This window comes from Dromaius novaehollandiae, chromosome Z (assembly GCF_036370855.1).
Source record: "Dromaius novaehollandiae isolate bDroNov1 chromosome Z, bDroNov1.hap1, whole genome shotgun sequence".
Lineage (NCBI taxonomy): Eukaryota > Metazoa > Chordata > Aves > Casuariiformes > Dromaiidae > Dromaius > Dromaius novaehollandiae.
The window spans coordinates 58,853,844-58,870,447 of record NC_088132.1 but is presented as its reverse complement, the minus strand read 5'-3'; the positions used below and the strand labels follow the sequence as shown (position 1 = coordinate 58,870,447).

Here is a 16,604-nt window from a genome sequence, read left to right as displayed (position 1 = left end):
TGTTCTAGAACCCTAAATCCATTTGGCATATTCAAATATTTCTTAGACCAATGGTCTTTAAATCTGCCTCTTCAGTAGCCAAGCCTTAGATCAATACTGGCATTTTCTCATTGGCAGATCATATTAGAGGATAACTATCTAAGCTCTGCTGAAGCAAATGCACTGGCATGATGACTTCACAGTTAATTTCAAATATATTTTTCTCTTTAACAATAGCAAGAAACATTGCAACTACTATTTTCATGCTATCTGGCACAGCAGTTAGTTCTGCCAGACACTTAAAAGATGAAAATGCATTTCTCTTTCAGTTCAGCAATACCTAGTGATTCAGGAGTGATTCTGTTGTCTCAAGGACAGTTTCTGTACTTGTGGACCAGGATAAAGTACATTATTTATGGTTAAGAGTGCACAAACAGTTCCTTGCACCAAGAGTTATTTATTTATTTATTTAAAGTTCAGAGAAGCATTTTAGTCATTCAAAATTATAAGTTCTCACAGCTCATGTTATTCCTTACAGGTTTACTTATTTATTGCTTCTCAGAGAAATATAGAAAAGCTAGGTAGCATAAAGGGTTCACAACAAAAAATAAACAAAGTCTTGGTTTTGTGCATACATTCACATTCTCACTAATCCACACTGCCTTTACTAGGAAAGGTTAACAAAAGAGCTGGTAAGTTTATATAACATACAAAGGTTCTAAAAAAGGCTCTTCAAAGTTTTTTTTCCCCTCTTAACTAGTACTTAAATAAACCCTAAATCATCTTACTGGAAAAAAAACTTAAATTAAAATGCCCACATCTTTACATGAAGGGCTTAAGAAACTCAAAGCACTTTTCCCTCAAAGAAATCACATTCTCCTGTAAGAATCATCAAAAACGGAAGACTTTGTGCTTTTTAAATAAAGAGTGTAAAATGCATTTAAATAGTTTAGTATTGTTCCAAGAAGTCAGCAAAGCAGGTCATTTCAGAGATTCTGTGTGCATGCATCACAAAGTACAACACAGGATACAAATCCAAATCCATACCTTTCTTTGATAAATAAGAGACTTCACTGAGTGGTACTTATTTTTCATTCCAGTCATTACTGGAAAAAGGAAGACCTCACTGGTTACTAGAAAGGTCCAGCTTCTGCTGGAATTTGAACTTTCGGATAGGCTGTACTCTTTGCAGTTCCACAGGTAACAGGACAAGTTTTAAGAGAGCACTATCAGTGCAGAAGAGGGTTGAAACAATGTCACACATGCCACTGATACTTATTAGCACAAAAAAACTGGTAACATAGTGGTCTACTTCAGTACTTCAATGCTGTTACAAGTAATCTAAATTGCAAAAACTCAGTAGCAGCAAACTACAGACAAAGACACAGGACTTCACTGACTGTTCTCTCTTCCCTCCACTCTCCTTCCTCTAACTCTTGCAAGCTACGGAGAGGCATTCATTCTTTGAGCTGGTGTATTCACTAAGTGACCTATATAAACTTTCCCATTAAATGAGAAGACAGATGTTTTTATGTTCAGGGTAACAGTTTTAAGTATCTTCCTACTATTGCTCTCTTCAAATTCAAGTGTGATAGAAGTTATTACAAGGTAACGACTACCTGAGGGCTGAAAGGCATTAAGGCTTGGGCAGCACCCTGTATCACAGAACATCTGTATGACAACAACTTCAGCGCACCAGCACAGCTACAGCCATGTGAAGTGACCTAACAATGCCCTTTTCTAGTTTAGCTGAGGAAGAAGGTGAGTTTAAAAAAGAACACTCATGCCAGAGTAAGAGTGAAGAGTGAGAAATTATATTGGTTTAATGAAATATTCAGACTCACAACTTCATTTTTATTAGTGTAACTTCCTACCATAGAAGAATCTTACTTAGATACACACTCTCCATCTTAATTAACTGTTTTAGCACCCATTAGTATTTGAAAGTGAATTCTGGATAAAGACCACAAGTTACACTGATCTATTTGACATCTACACTATAGAGATTATCTTGCAGTCCCATCTGGGACTGTATGAAATAGATTTTTGTAATACAGTTCATTTCAGTAATGTTTTATTGAGGCTTTTCTGAGGAAACCAAAGTCCTCATTAGGATACACTGAGCAAAGAACGAGCTTTTCCCCAGGAATCGGCTGGACAGTCACCCGGCAGTGGGATGCCTCAACTGGAACAGAATGTCCCTAAAATGGAGAATTTTGCTGCCACATGACAACTGGTAAGTGAGGAAGAAGCTGGTGAAGTTTGATCGCATACAACTTCAGATCATATGAGAGTGGCTTCAGTTATAGTCTAGCTTTGGTTCCTTGTCCATTCTGCTCTTTTTAGTTTGCATGAGAGAGAGAGAGACAGCGAGATGCAAACCTTCTTCTGCTGACAGAAGGATGCAGGAACATGAGCACATCCTACCATATATATGAAGTATTTTTTTTCTCTCTACCCAGTATATTAAGACTGCTGAAATACTGGACACAGTCCACACTGTCTGATTTTGGATGCTACACACTAAAAAAACCCGTAATAATCTGGAGTGGATGAAATGACGAATCTACAAGACAGCAACAAAACAATCAGAAGTCTAGAAAAGATGACCTACAAAGAAAGACTGACTGAACTATGCTAATTTAGCTAAAAGAGGATGACTAAGGGGAAAAAATGTGTTCTCCATAAAAACAGTGGACAGAACAACAAAAATAAATTACAGTAAGGGAGAATTAAATTATACGCTAGGAAACATCTTCTAATGATAAGGATGGCAACATACTAGAACGGGCTGAGGCCGGGGGGAGCTGGGAGTTTACAAATTATCCCTCCTCGGAGGTCCTCAAAAGCAGGCAAAACAAACATCAGCACAGACTGATACAGGTGCTACCGATCATTTCCTCAGACAGAAGGAGGGATGAAACAAAACTCTCCTAAATGGAATAAATATCGTAACAGTTGACACCTTAAGGTAGATTTTCATCAGAATCTATAGCTTAAGCAATTTGTCTTTAAAAAATTTTTTAAGTCTTGTTCACAGAAAAAGGAAAACACTCACAAACAATACAAAACAACAAATCCAAATACCTCAAAAACTTTCCATGAGATTAAGCAGCTCTTCAGTTTTAACTTCAAAAAGGAAATATTCCTTGAAAATCAGTACTGCTTATTTTGCATCCTACCAGGCTGTGGGAAAGTAACTGAAAAACACAGGCTTTTGAGCCAAAAATGTTTTTTGTCAGATAAAGGTCAACAAACATGGGGCACTTCACTAGTAACAGTATACAAAGATCTATAAAGCAGTGCTCAGGGCCACCAAGCCAGCAAAACTGCCCTTCTATCTGCAACCTACTAAAACAGCAATGGGTGGTAAAAAAAAGACAGTACAGGAAAGCTCCCCTCTGGTAGCTGACAGAAACCACTGCTCTTTGATTGTTGTAGTTCACAAACACATGAGAGCGCTCAGTCAGTTAAAAAAAAAAAAAGGGAGGGCAGTCTCAGAAGAAAAAAACTCTGTGCAGAGAGAAAACCACATGAAAGAATTAGACCATTCCGACTTCTGATACCAACAGAGAAAAGGTGGAGAAATTCACTGGGACTGGAATACAAGCAGACCTCTATTCTCATACAAGGAAGAGTTTATTGATCCCATAAAAGATAAGAAGGTTTCCTCAGAAACATAAAGACTACGAATAAAGATATTAAAATTGTTACTAATCAAGGCAACACAGAAAAAATGAAATAGAAAGGGTGAGTTCTTAGGGTTGCTGAAGAGGGGCAGGAAAACTAACCTACAATTATGAAGTGCTTAGCAGCTGGAACTAGTTTTATCTGAATGTCATTATCTTCATGGACCTCTAGGCCTTACAAGACCTAGGAAGCTCTGTAAAATACAGAACAGAGCAACAAGCAGAAGCAGGTTGGTTTGCTGTGGCAATGAGTGCATCCCTTAAGGAAGCACAGCAACTCTAATGAAGCATGAGCCAAACCATGTAGGTATATCCCTGAAAAAGAGGAGTCACAAGCACTGACTGAACAGCCAGCCCTAAGGCAGGGAGCTCTGTATTCAACCATTATCTTTAGCCTGCAATATTCTTCAGGCTTCCTCATTTCATTTTTTCTTTTCCTTTAGTATGCCCTCTTACTTCCTTCCTTAGTGATCTCTAAGACAGAGATAGAGAATGAGGGCTAAAGAAGGAAAAGAACAAGGAGACTCAGTTAAAATCTCAGTCTACCTAGAATAAAATCTGTCAGCTTAAAATGAAGGCAGAATTCTCATCTGTTTTGAAATATTATAACACCACTGTTTTCTTAATTTATTGCCATAAGAAGGGAAAAAAAGAAAAAGAGTATTAATACTCCAATTCTCATTAACCAACTTCACTTTGCGTTTAAAACATACAGCACTTTTAGAACTCAATCCTGCAAATGGCCAAAGTTATTAACTATTCTAAAATTTTGGAGCCCATGATTTTAGACTTGATATGAATCTTAAATGTCTGTCAGATTTATGAGAGTGACTAACCTCACATTCTACAATAGGATTTATTCAGTTACTTATTTGAAGATAGTAGATAAAGCTGTAGATAATGAAGTGAAATTCACTTGATTCAGTGCTGACTGCTTATTTTACATGATTCAAATATATGGTTCAATCACAACAATAAGGTTACCAAATTAACAGGTAAAATATTCAGACCTGTTAAATCTGAAACCCTGAAAAAAATACAGAAAAAGGCTGCAATTCACATTCCCTTAGCAAACTAAAATATATTTAATGGCATCAAAACAGCTAAACCTTTGGAATTTCCTCAGTCTCAGGGTACTTATTAAGCTCTCATCACACTGGACAAGACAGAAGAAACAAAGGTCATGGCATTTGTACATTTGATTCATCCAGCATTTTTCCTATCAAAACACAGCACCTGAATGAATGCAAAATTAACCCCTCAAAGACCGTTTAGAGCACTTGTGCTGTACAAAGAATAGTTATAACATGGACTGTTTCTTCTGCTAATTTATGTTATACTATTTATTTTTCTAAATAGACTAAAACTGTATTAAGTTTTAGACAAATGAACATTGCACGTTTTACACTCACAAGTCTCATAAATACTGTGAATTAGATTTCTTAATATATAAGCTGATTTTAAAAACAGTAAAACTGTTTTTTAGGTAATAAATGCTCAGAGATTGTTTTATTACAACAAAGATATTTTAGGGTAATACTTTCCCCTTTCTTCCATCAAAGTTTTTTATGAAATAATTCAATACTCTTAAATATGAAGCTAACACAAAGATTTCACTTCATCATCTGACTTCTGGATTAAAAAATACATTTTTCACTACAGATGTTGCAAAATTCAAATTAGCAGGCATGGATCATCAAGTTTGAATAGACATTTTGTTTTTTCTGTTAAAAAATACTTACACATCCACAAATAGTACATAATCTTCACTGTCTTCTGGAATTCTACAGGAATGTCCACAGAAAAGTCCTGATAGAAACATGGACCCACTGGAAAATTCTCAGGAAGAGGTGGCCAGTTATTTTTTCTACCTGCAAATCAGGAAAAAATTTTATAATACTCTCTGTATTACTCTCTGTATACTAGAAAGAGATATGCACTTGAACTTGTTATGGTTCAGTTCAAGGTTGTTTTTTTTTTTAATGTACAAGTCTATAAATAATCTGGGCTACCAAAACTCAAGAGCTTTATCAGCAATCCTCACACAATACTGAAAACAAGCTTCAGAAACACAGCATGATGAAATGTAGGCAGATCAAGGAGAGTACAATATTTTACCTATGCAAAAGACTAAACAGGCATCATGTGAAAACAGAAGTCTTGCCAAAATCCCAGATTCGAAAAATGGCAGAAAAACTATTTCTCAGAGTTCCTTGACTTTTACATGCACACTTCCCTCAGTCCCCCCATACTTTGTGGAACACAAAGACTGGGGAGTGAAAGGCAATTTCTATATTCAGAATCCTCCTATTTGTAACACCTACATATCTCTAATGCTTGGAACTGGTTCCCAATTTTACCATCAAAGCTTTGCTTAAAAGCACATGTGCCTGAAGAAAGACTTCTACTAAGATGGTCTCAACTACAATTCAAAAAGATGCCCTACAGCATCAATATATTTTGATACAAAGTTGAGTGATAAAGTGAGGACACAACCAAAGACAACACAGTGTCAGTCACCTTGGATTTCCTGTACACTGATCTACTCACATTCTAGAGTATACATTCTGCTGAATGCAAGTCATAACAAGCGCATTCAGAGATTCAGCTGAGATAGATACAACAAACCTTAACAATAGCATTTCAAATTCTGAATGCCATAGGTACATTAATCACCATATTCCAAAAGTGGAGCTAAACTAGAGGCTAACCTAAAGACTTCTTTTGAAATTCTGACAAGCTTTTGCTTGCAATTTCTATCTTCAACCATAGTTTTACTAGCAGTTCGTCTGGTAAGAACAGAAAACTTCCAGACCTAAAACACTTGCATTAAGTTACCTCTTTCCCCATTCAGACAAGATGAAGGTGACGGTTCTGTCCAAACAGGTCTAAAACACTGCTGTGTTTTCTTCCTCTCCTGACTGACCTTTTATCAATTTACCAAGCCATTGGGAACAGGTGACTTAGAGAGGGAGGATACAGAAGGTAACCAAGTAATATTCCCCTCCATATTAAAAACTATTCCGGGATTTCTTATATAAAAAAATCTGACAATTCAGATCTTTATTCTGCAATATATGGGGGTTTCTCTCAGGGCTGACAGTTTCAGGGCACAGTTATAGAAAAATTCAGATATGTTACAATAATTCAAGCTATTACGTAAGAATAGTATCTGATGTGCTTTTTTTCCTCCCCGTTGGCCCAGCTATCAAAATATTCAGCTAAGGCTGAAAGACAGCTTGTTGAGATGATTTGACATCAAAATCCAAGTGCTCTTTCTCCAAATACTCTTTGGATACTCATATTCCAAGATCAGAGCTTGACTGAGCAAAGAGCTAGCTCAGAGTTATGTCGTTCAACACAATGAGCTACCACCTTAAGGCTTATTAACACAACTTCAGCGATATGCCTACACTTCGAATGAGGACATTCCCAAACCAGCTTCATGCAAGCACAGTAAGGGTTTTTTCAGCCATGATGAAATGAACCAGCTAAAATAGGAAGCAGCACAGTTTAATCAGCTCAAGCACAACACTGCACTGGACTTGAGCTGAGAAGTCTGAAGACACCAACCTGAGCAGACCTACCAGCTTCAGCATCTTTGCATTGCAGTGCATTACATTCAGTTAAAATATCCTACATGTAAAGCCAGACTTTTAAATTAAATGCAAATAGCTAGAGTTCTACTGCAAAAGACCCTCTCCTTCCAAACAAGACACCTCTATAGCGTTTCAAAAGGAGTTTGAAGGAACATGCAAAAGAAAGAAATCAATCAGAAAAGAATACTGTTGTCCTCAGTCACAACATACAATTCCTGATTTGCAGCATCTTTTACACAGTCATTTGGTTAAAACCTAATTTCCTCTTTTAGGCTTTAAGAGCTCTCTCTTCTCTGTTCAGCCTTCCTAAAGAATCTTTTAGATTCTTCACACACTCCTCAAGCACTTCGATGTGAACAACTGCAACCTCATGATGATAGTAAATAATCACTTCAGAGATCGTAAAACATGCATGGGGTATCAGAGTTATGTTCCTTAAAATACAGACGAATGGAAAAAACCTGTCCCTAAAGCCTGGAAGAGATGAGTAATCAATACAGAACCATCAATAAAAGTTACTGAAATTATATGAAGGGAAATATATGGATGTTGAAATGAAAATATGACAAAACAAAATCATTATCTAGGAAAAGAAATATAGAGATTTAATTAAAAGAACAAAAAGGATAAATACTGAGAAAATAAAAATTTGTAATGAAGGCACAATACCCACGATTTTTTTCCTTAAAAGAAGAATAGTGATTCCCCATTCTCAGATATTAGCACCTGACTGCCAAGAAATGCCCTGAGATTTTGAATTCCTAAGCAATCATGCAATCTGAAATTTTACTATTATATGTTACAATTTTGATACGAGCAAAGAAAATAACATGCAGAAATACAACTGTCTGAAGTCTAGATATAGGTGAAAATAGCACACAAAGTCAAACTTGTGTGCAGTATTTTAGCATATTTGGGGGGGTTTTTTCCTGATTTCAGTCTGAAGTTCTTCCTTTTGAAAAGAAATATTCCCCATTTATCTATTTCTAGTAAAGTATCTTCAGTTAAGAGGATGCAAATCTTTCCTTTCAAAAATTGCAGCGCGAAAACTGATGGTGTTGCACAGCACATGACAGTTTTGGCAGAATGAGGCACTGATCTTGATTATACAAAGTGTCATAGGAAAAATTCCTAACAGCTATACTCTTTCTGCTATTTGCATAGAATGTGATGTCTATAACATAGAAAAAGATGAGAAAATCTTTCAAAGCAGGAAAGTTCTTCTATAGCTATAAATACTAACAGAATAATCAGTTGTTACTTACGAAGTTACTTATAGTTCTTCTTTTCAAAATGGTCCATTTCTAGTTGATAGTATTACTCAGATTTTAACCAAGAACAAAAATAGGTGACAGCAGACAGTAACAAAGGCCACATTGAAATTTGCATTATGAAATCTTGCACAAGACAGACCAGTCACATTATACATCGTTGCAAACGACATAAGAAACCTTCTCTAGAAAACCCTCCGTGACCTGTTTTACACTGCGACTACAAAACAAAAGCAGTTTCTAAGAAAGTTAAATTTCTACAATCTAAAAAAATATTTTTTATACATACCCCCCTGCTGATTGAGACTCTGCATTTCCCTTTCTCTGCGATCTAGTTCAGCTGCTTTTCTTTCTAGTTCTTCTTGACGCTTCAGCAGTTCTGCCTGGGCCAAGGCATGCTCCTGAATAAAACAAGCATGGCTAGATATTGCTAAAAGTATGAACACAGAATAAATATTCCAAGTCTGTTTTCTATAATTATGCGTCTCCAGTGATGAACAAAGACTGACCTAATATTGCATGAATGCATACAATAACTGTCTACCTAAAAACAGTATTCATTTTCCCAAATCATTAGGAAAGTAATGCTTTTTCATAAAAGACACATTGTTCCAGAAGAGTGTTTATGTGATTATAATTAGAAGGAACCTACTGCCTGAAAGTTACAGACAAACCTTTGCAATTTGTGTGTAAGCAGGTGGTTCTTCTGTTGGTTTCATTATTGCTGGCTGGGTACTGGGTACATTAGGCATTTTCACATTTCCTGGAGGAGGCTAAAAAAACAAAAGACAGTTTTAAGGAAATAGTCTCCTATTCTAGTAAGCATTTTTTTATAACTCTGTAAGAACTAGTCCAGCTGTTTTAAAGGAAGCATTACAGATAAACTGAAAATCTGATACATGGCTTGCAGTATTTATGACATTTAGGAAGGAGAAGCTATTCTACGTTGCAGTGTTTTGTTTGTTTGTCTTTACAGTGCACTGTTTGCCATATACACACGTGGCATTTTATGAATCAGTATAAACAATCTAATTTTATTCAGACATGAATATGGATAAGGACAGTTACTGCTTATGGGAACTGCAGGATTTAATAGTGATCTGCTCACATTCTCAAACATGATGATATCATCTATTAATAATACCTTCCAGAGCTTTCTACTTAACGAAGGTTTATATCACTTGCTTAACCAGAGAAACAATGTACCCTATTAAATTTCAAATTCAGCATCCATAATCTAATGCTTAACAATATCAGTATTTACTGTAATATCTAGTTTCAAGCACCACAGGCAATTCTGTAACTTGCTCTATCTATGAGAATACAGCTTAAAAGAAGTTTTTAGTATCTCTCAGTTTTTTCAGGGGTTGTTTCAGTCCTCTCCTGCTTATTTCTATGTTTACCATCTCCTCTGTATTTCTTTATCATATCTTTATCTTATCAAACCAAGGAAATAGCTACTGCATAGATTGAAAGCTGTCAACTGAGCTTTACCAAAGCAGATCAGTTCAGTCGTGCTATGATCTTACTTCATTCTTAAATGTGCTTGGGGGAAACCTACAATTTACATCTTGCTTTGTGTAGTGCTTGCAACATGAAACACTTCCCCGTTCTGTGATCTGGAAGACAGAGGACAATGTGTTCCTAACAAGGCTGAAATCAAGAGCAAAAATATGGAGAGAGGTGTGACATTTTAAATATAAAGGCACCTCAAAACACATCAGAAATCATAACTAAATACCGCTGACTTGGCAAATGATGACCTGGCCCCGCTTATCTGCATCTTTTCCAACCATTTTTTGACATACACAAATGAAATACTCTGAGGCTGAAATATCATGCCTTAGAAACTACACCTATCTGTAACACTGCAGCATATCTCAGCAATTGCAGCTATTTCCAGCATTTCAGAACTATCCTGCCACCTTATACATCAACTCCTAATAGAATACAGAGATATCAGAAAGGTTTCATTCCTCAGAAATACTCAGTGATTTACACTTTTCATCTTAAAAATGATTGCCCAGGACGAAAATAGCTGAACTTGATTAGCGATAGTTACTACCTCTATTTCTTACGTTAGAGCCTTCTGAGGTAAGAAAGAAAAACTCTTGTATGAGAATTCCTACAAAAACTAGACAAGAGTCTTATCATCCTCTCTTTCAAACATAAGATCTTATGAGCCCTGCACTAAAATAACAAAAATCTGCTGAACAGAAACTCTATGGCTTATGTACTGTAGGCCAGAGCAATGCTACAAAAGCCAAAAAAAAATCTTATTGTAGCTCTGTGGCTGAAGCAACAATGGGTTTGAAAGCATAACTGATGAGCAGCTGGCTGCTAGACTAATGAGTGAGACTGCCGACAGTCCCCAGTAAAGACTCCATTAGCCCTTCACAGACACCTGTAACAGCATTTAAAGATAGGCTGGCAGACTGGAAAATGTTCAAACAATGAATTTAAAGATAGTTAGCTCTCGAAGACACTTAGCTGAAACAGCCTGCAGTGCTGCTAATGACTGGAACAAGCATATATGTGCTTATGGAACAGACTTCCAGACTGTTCAGACCCCACCATGCGCTAGCTGGCCATCCAAATACAGCATTAGAGTTGCTAAAAGGCCCAGTGCCCAGAGTGTGCAAATAAGAGTGGGTGCTCCCTCGCAGAAGTGACACTAGAGCAGCGGACTGCAGCCGGGAGCTGTGCACCCTGGAATTCTAAGAAAGTCAGGAGGGGCCAGGGGATGAAATAATTACCATAGCCGTTAAGAAAAGTTATTAAGGCCACTGCCTCCAGCAGCCTCCAGTAGACTCCAAGGCCCAGGGACTCCTCCTTCTCAACTGCTGGAGCACAGCCCATTGCAGCCTGAGACTTTGAGGTCTCTCCACCCCAGGCCGATGGATGTGGCTGCTGCTTTCCCGTTTGCTGGTTCAGACGTTAGCAAGGCTGAGCATGTATCCCAGGGAGGCATACAAATATATATATGCATGCCCACTAACATGGCCAGCTATGCAAACTGCCACAGATAGAGCACTACCTTTAAAAACACTCAGATATAACACTATCAGAACTCACATAAAACAGATACAGGTACAGACAGCCAAGTCCTGCTCCTCCTCTGCAGATTACCATGATTGCAGTTCACTACTGAAAACGCATGTCCTCACTCTCTAGATTCACAAGTACACCCACATTCTCAGATCCCTCAAATATCTGCAGGGGCTCTCAGCCCAGCTAATATCCTTGCCTGGATCCTGGGCCTCTTACCAGGTATATGGGTCTCCTACCCCCCAGCTAGTCCAGCTTGATGCATGCACTCACATGCTCATCTCACAAGCATCCCCCTTCACTCCACAGATCCCTTGAATACCAGCACAGGTTCTCAGCCTGCCTAATATGCATGCCTGGACTCTGGGCTCCCTTACTGACCTTTGGCTGAGTCTTTCCAAAGACAGTTTTTCCTTCTATTCATCAGCTAGCCCAGCCTGAAGTTTCCTAATGAATTACATGCCCACGCACATTGGACTAGGGGAAAACACATCCCAGACTCAGGTTCTGTGATGAGCGGTCTCCACTGCAGTTGCTGACACTTAAGACTTTCACTCACTCAAGTTACTAGTACTACAAATGCATAGGCCCCTATCACCCATGGTCTGGCTCCAGTTGCTGACACTTGATTTCACCCCACTCTGGCCTCCCCAGCTGTCGGCACCCCAGATGCACAAACCCTACGACTTGCAGTCCCTCTAGTTGCTAATGCTGGCACCGTCATGCACTCCAGTTGCTGGCACCGCAGACACACAAGTCACTATCACCTATGGTCTGACTCCAGTTGCTGGCACGTAATACCCTCAGCTTAGTCTTTCCAGTTGCCGGCACCTAGACATTGCAGCATTCACATGGGATAGAGAGTGAAATTACACAGAAAGACAGTTAAGAAAGAGTTTAAGAAGATAGGACAGTCATCAGGCACAGGGCTCAGTGGGACAAGCATACTGACCAGCAGCTACTTATGCATAACTGGCCTCTTTTATCCTTCCTCTTCTTTACTCCCCTCCCTTGTTCCTCCCTGGTCCCCCTTTCTCCCCACCTTTTCCCCTTCCCCTAAATACTGCTTAATAAGCTTTGTGTAGTACCCCAAGCCCCCTCAAATATCCATAATACTCATGTTTGTCTAGTTTCTCCCTTCTTATCTAAGTTCAGGTTGACCCTCTTCAAAGTTTCTTAGTGGCCCTTCAATTAGTGGCTGAAGAGCTTAAGTCTTCATTATTGGCTCTGTTACTGCTTGTCTAGCAGGTTTGTGTGTCTGTATGTCTGTTCATCACTCTCCTGGTTACTTATTATTCCCTTTGAACCAAACCATGATAGAGATTTGCAACTGAAAGACAGTTTGGGGGAATTTGCATCATGAGTCAATCATATCATCTTCTCCCCACATATTCACTATCTCATAAATCTACTGAAGTTAAGACAGACACAAATTTCTCCACAAATGCACGTGCTTGTGCTTTTCTTTTCTTTTCCTTTTTTTTTTTTTTTTTTGTGGGGGGTGGGGAAGCATTGAGAACTGTTTTTCATAAAGTTTTTATCTACTTGCCTGGTATAGAACTTATACTTTCTGGTGTCTTAAATCCTTGAATCCTTTTAAGAGCTTTTTCTGAAGCGAGTGTGATAGTCATCACTTTCACTCCTCCGGTATGAGGCTGACCAAAGTACATTCTAACTCAGACTGAGCAGTTTCTCATTTTATTTTCCTTAACACTCAGCAGAATACCATTTAGTTCTGGCACTCTATTGCTTTTCTAGAGTCTGTTCCATTGAGAATTCAGTTTTAAAACATTTCCCCTGATTTATCACTTGTAAAGAAGCATTTCATTTATCTTTTTGCTACAGCATTATCTTCTATTAGTACTCTCACAACAGGATCACCTATTGACCTCAAAGCTGGCAGAAGCTTCCTACTTCCAGAAAATAAAATTCTCCAACTTATTCTATAAGTTGTCCCTCAAAGCTTAGCTTGCCTAAAGGCTGTCTTACTCCAATAACGTACACAACACTGCTGTTTAAATTGATGGCAACAAAAGGCTAGCATGCTTAGCCTCTTCTTTGGTGGTATACACTTACTTAGACACCTTAATTTAAAATCATTTGCCACAACTGGTGCACAATTCAAGAAAAAGAGAGGATTGCTTGTAAGGAAGACAGAGGTAGTAAGGCGGGGGGGGAATATGCATCTGCTCCAAACATTTGTTGTTAATTTCACTGGGTACCATGCTAGGACTTCTGCTAAGTCAACACATGTTAAGAATGAAATCCCAACAAGAGCTGTGTTCCAGCCATTGTCTTCATACGCTACAGCCTGTTAATGAAGAAATGCTGCTATATCACAGTAAGGACGATAAAAGCCATGCATGTTTTTGTACACTATGTTTTCCTAGTTACTTATTTCAGCTTTAGAATGTGTGCGCAACAGAACAGAGTACGAGTGCTCAAATGTCGCTCTAATGGTAGAAATTAAATGTTGCTTTAATGTGTTGATTTTCGAGGTTACTAGGCAAAGATCATAATTCAACACGCAACAGCCACATCTATCATAAAACATCTTCTGTAGATTAGGAACATAATGAAGAAAATAGCCAAAAATGGTTGCATTTTACAATCAAGTTGGCACTAAGTCTTCCTACCAAAAGTATTCACTTTTTCAACCTTAACCAAAATTGAGGAGCAGTGAAGAAAAATCGCACAACTACTAAAGATGAAAAATAAAAGTATTTATCTGCCTTAGAAAAGAATTCAGCTACAAAAGAGATATGGCTGTACTGTTCCCAAATTTTCCTAGAAGCAAGAAGTACCTTCTTTGATTTCTCTTCAGTATGTCTTCAAGCCATGCATGGTACAGCACAGCTGGAGACCTGCATACTTCAATAAAAAACCCAGCTGACACAAGATTATTTGTTATTATCCTTACATAAATAGTAAGGAAAGGGTACAGGAAAGAAAAACCAGCAACAGCAACAAATTGGGGATGAGCGGATGTTTATTTGTGATAACATTTTGTTAGAAACCAGTTAACTTTTTCATAAAGCCACAAATAATTTATTTTGGCCTATAAGTATTTCCCAATGTTTAGCAATCTCTGGAAAAACAGAAGTTCAATAAAAATGCATGCAAGGGCAAGCAAGTAACAAGAACCAGGGTGGAAGTTGTGCACATCAAACCTTAAAAAAAACAAGGTACTCAAAAGAAGTGTTGCATCACACATGCAATTAAAACATTCTCAATAAAAAAAGAAACAATCATTTATTAGCTAGCAGACAAACCAGTAAGGCAGACAGTTATTTATACATTTATAAAAAAGGGCAATACAAAGCAAAATTTCACATGCTAATTTGCACAAGTGTCCCACATCAATTTCCAAATATACCATAAACACAGGTTTGCTCTTATTGCCATCTCTGAAGTCAGCCTGAAAAGAATTAAGCTAACTTTATAAAAAAGGTCTAAAACAATTCTGATAAAAATCCTTACTGACACATTAGATAGCATACAGCAGGTTCTTCACAGTCTAAAATGGCAAAATATTTGCAAATTGTTGGATAAAGAGTTGCCCAAAATGGCTTAAGCGTTGTTGCACAGGATGCAAGAAGTCTAAAACTAGAGGCCTTTTAAAAATCATTCTGGAAGGCAGTATCCCAGATTTAAGTCTTTAAAAGGTTGGCATGGAACATGCATTTAATACACACAAGAACTGCACATAGTAAGTTTAAGTTCATTGAGGAAACACTACTACCAAGTGATCAGACTAGAGCTACAGTCACACAAGCAACTGATTTGCTCTCTGACCAAAAGCAAACAACTAAGTTCTAAGGTCATCTCAAATATTGTCTGCACAATAGGTGTTAGTGGGAGACATATACTGGGTCCTGAAAACAACTGAAAATCCTGAAGCTGCCAAACCAGGTAACTGAAGAAATTAATTTTGAGAAGTAATGGGAATTTTATAAAGCCACTAATGTTCATAAATATTAAATAAGCAGAACAGAAATTCTCATGTTATTTTGATTTTTATTGTCACAGTATTTCTACGAATAAAAATGCAGAGGCAGCTTTGAAAGAAACCAGTGAATCTGGCATTGCCTGTTAACTTCTTTAACCTTGACTAACATCTTATAATAGAGGCAAAAAACGGATTGAATTTGATCAAAGGATGGGGGTTTTTTTAAGCACAGAAATCCATTATGCATTTTACTTTTGGTGTTCAAAGAATGCTAATGCATAAGTGTTGACTATCTGTGTGCAAATCAAAACAGGAAGGTTGACTGCTGTGCCCATTTTACTTCAGTGTCAACTGTAAAGTTAAGAGCTGATGCAAAGCCATCCACTTTTTCATTACTTAGTGGAAGTGTTTGGCTAAGTGAAGGAAAACAAACAAGTGTGGCTATATCAAAACTGAATTTATTTTCAAGCCAAATATATCCCATTCTCAAAGTTTTCTTTGAAGGTAAACACAGGAAAACAGTAGGTCAAGTAATGTGTACTTGCTCTCATACTTGATTTCAAAATTCCAACAGCATCAATAAAAAAAGCTGCCTAAGAACCAAAACCAGCCAAACAAAATGAGGAAGAAGAAACGACAGCTCAGTATCAAGGTCTGAAGTGATGGAATTGTCTGAAGTCTGCCCTACTGAGCTGAGGTTCTGAATACAGAGATGAAACTTTCTTGCCTGAGATTTGCCTCAGAACGCCTCTTTCAGGAATCCATACTGGAGCACCCCAGCTACCACCATGCCTTCTGTATTCTCAGAAGTAGATGGGGAGACAGTCTTCTCAGGTGGCTTCAGGACAGCAGAAATCAATCTTCTTCCTTTTCCCCTTAAATTTTGCAGTCCAGTCTATCCTTCTGGAAAGTTTCAGTCTCACATCAGGTGTAATAAAGATTTGAAAACCAGACTTGAGCAGTATATCAGGCAAATGCAGCCAAGTTCTGTCCTAATTAATGTGTAATTTACAAAGTGTAACAGCTTAAATGTACATGGGGCTGTTGGGAAAAGAAGGATGCTGCTGGT

General features: G+C 37.8%; 1 protein-coding gene across 3 annotated transcripts in view; it reads right to left on the bottom strand.

The window, feature by feature from the left end:
* Positions 1-16,604, bottom strand: part of LOC112987049 (secretory carrier-associated membrane protein 1) — a 41,261-nt gene that overhangs the window by 9,747 nt on the left and 14,910 nt on the right. For all 3 annotated transcript variants that reach the window (XM_026106726.2, XM_064502535.1, XM_064502536.1), the window contains exons 3-5: positions 9,213-9,311; positions 8,828-8,939; positions 5,411-5,539 (exon numbers count right to left, since the gene is read on the bottom strand). In XM_026106726.2, the coding sequence (XP_025962511.1) occupies positions 5,411-5,539; positions 8,828-8,939; positions 9,213-9,311 (340 nt within the window). The remainder of the gene's footprint in view (positions 1-5,410; positions 5,540-8,827; positions 8,940-9,212; positions 9,312-16,604) is intronic.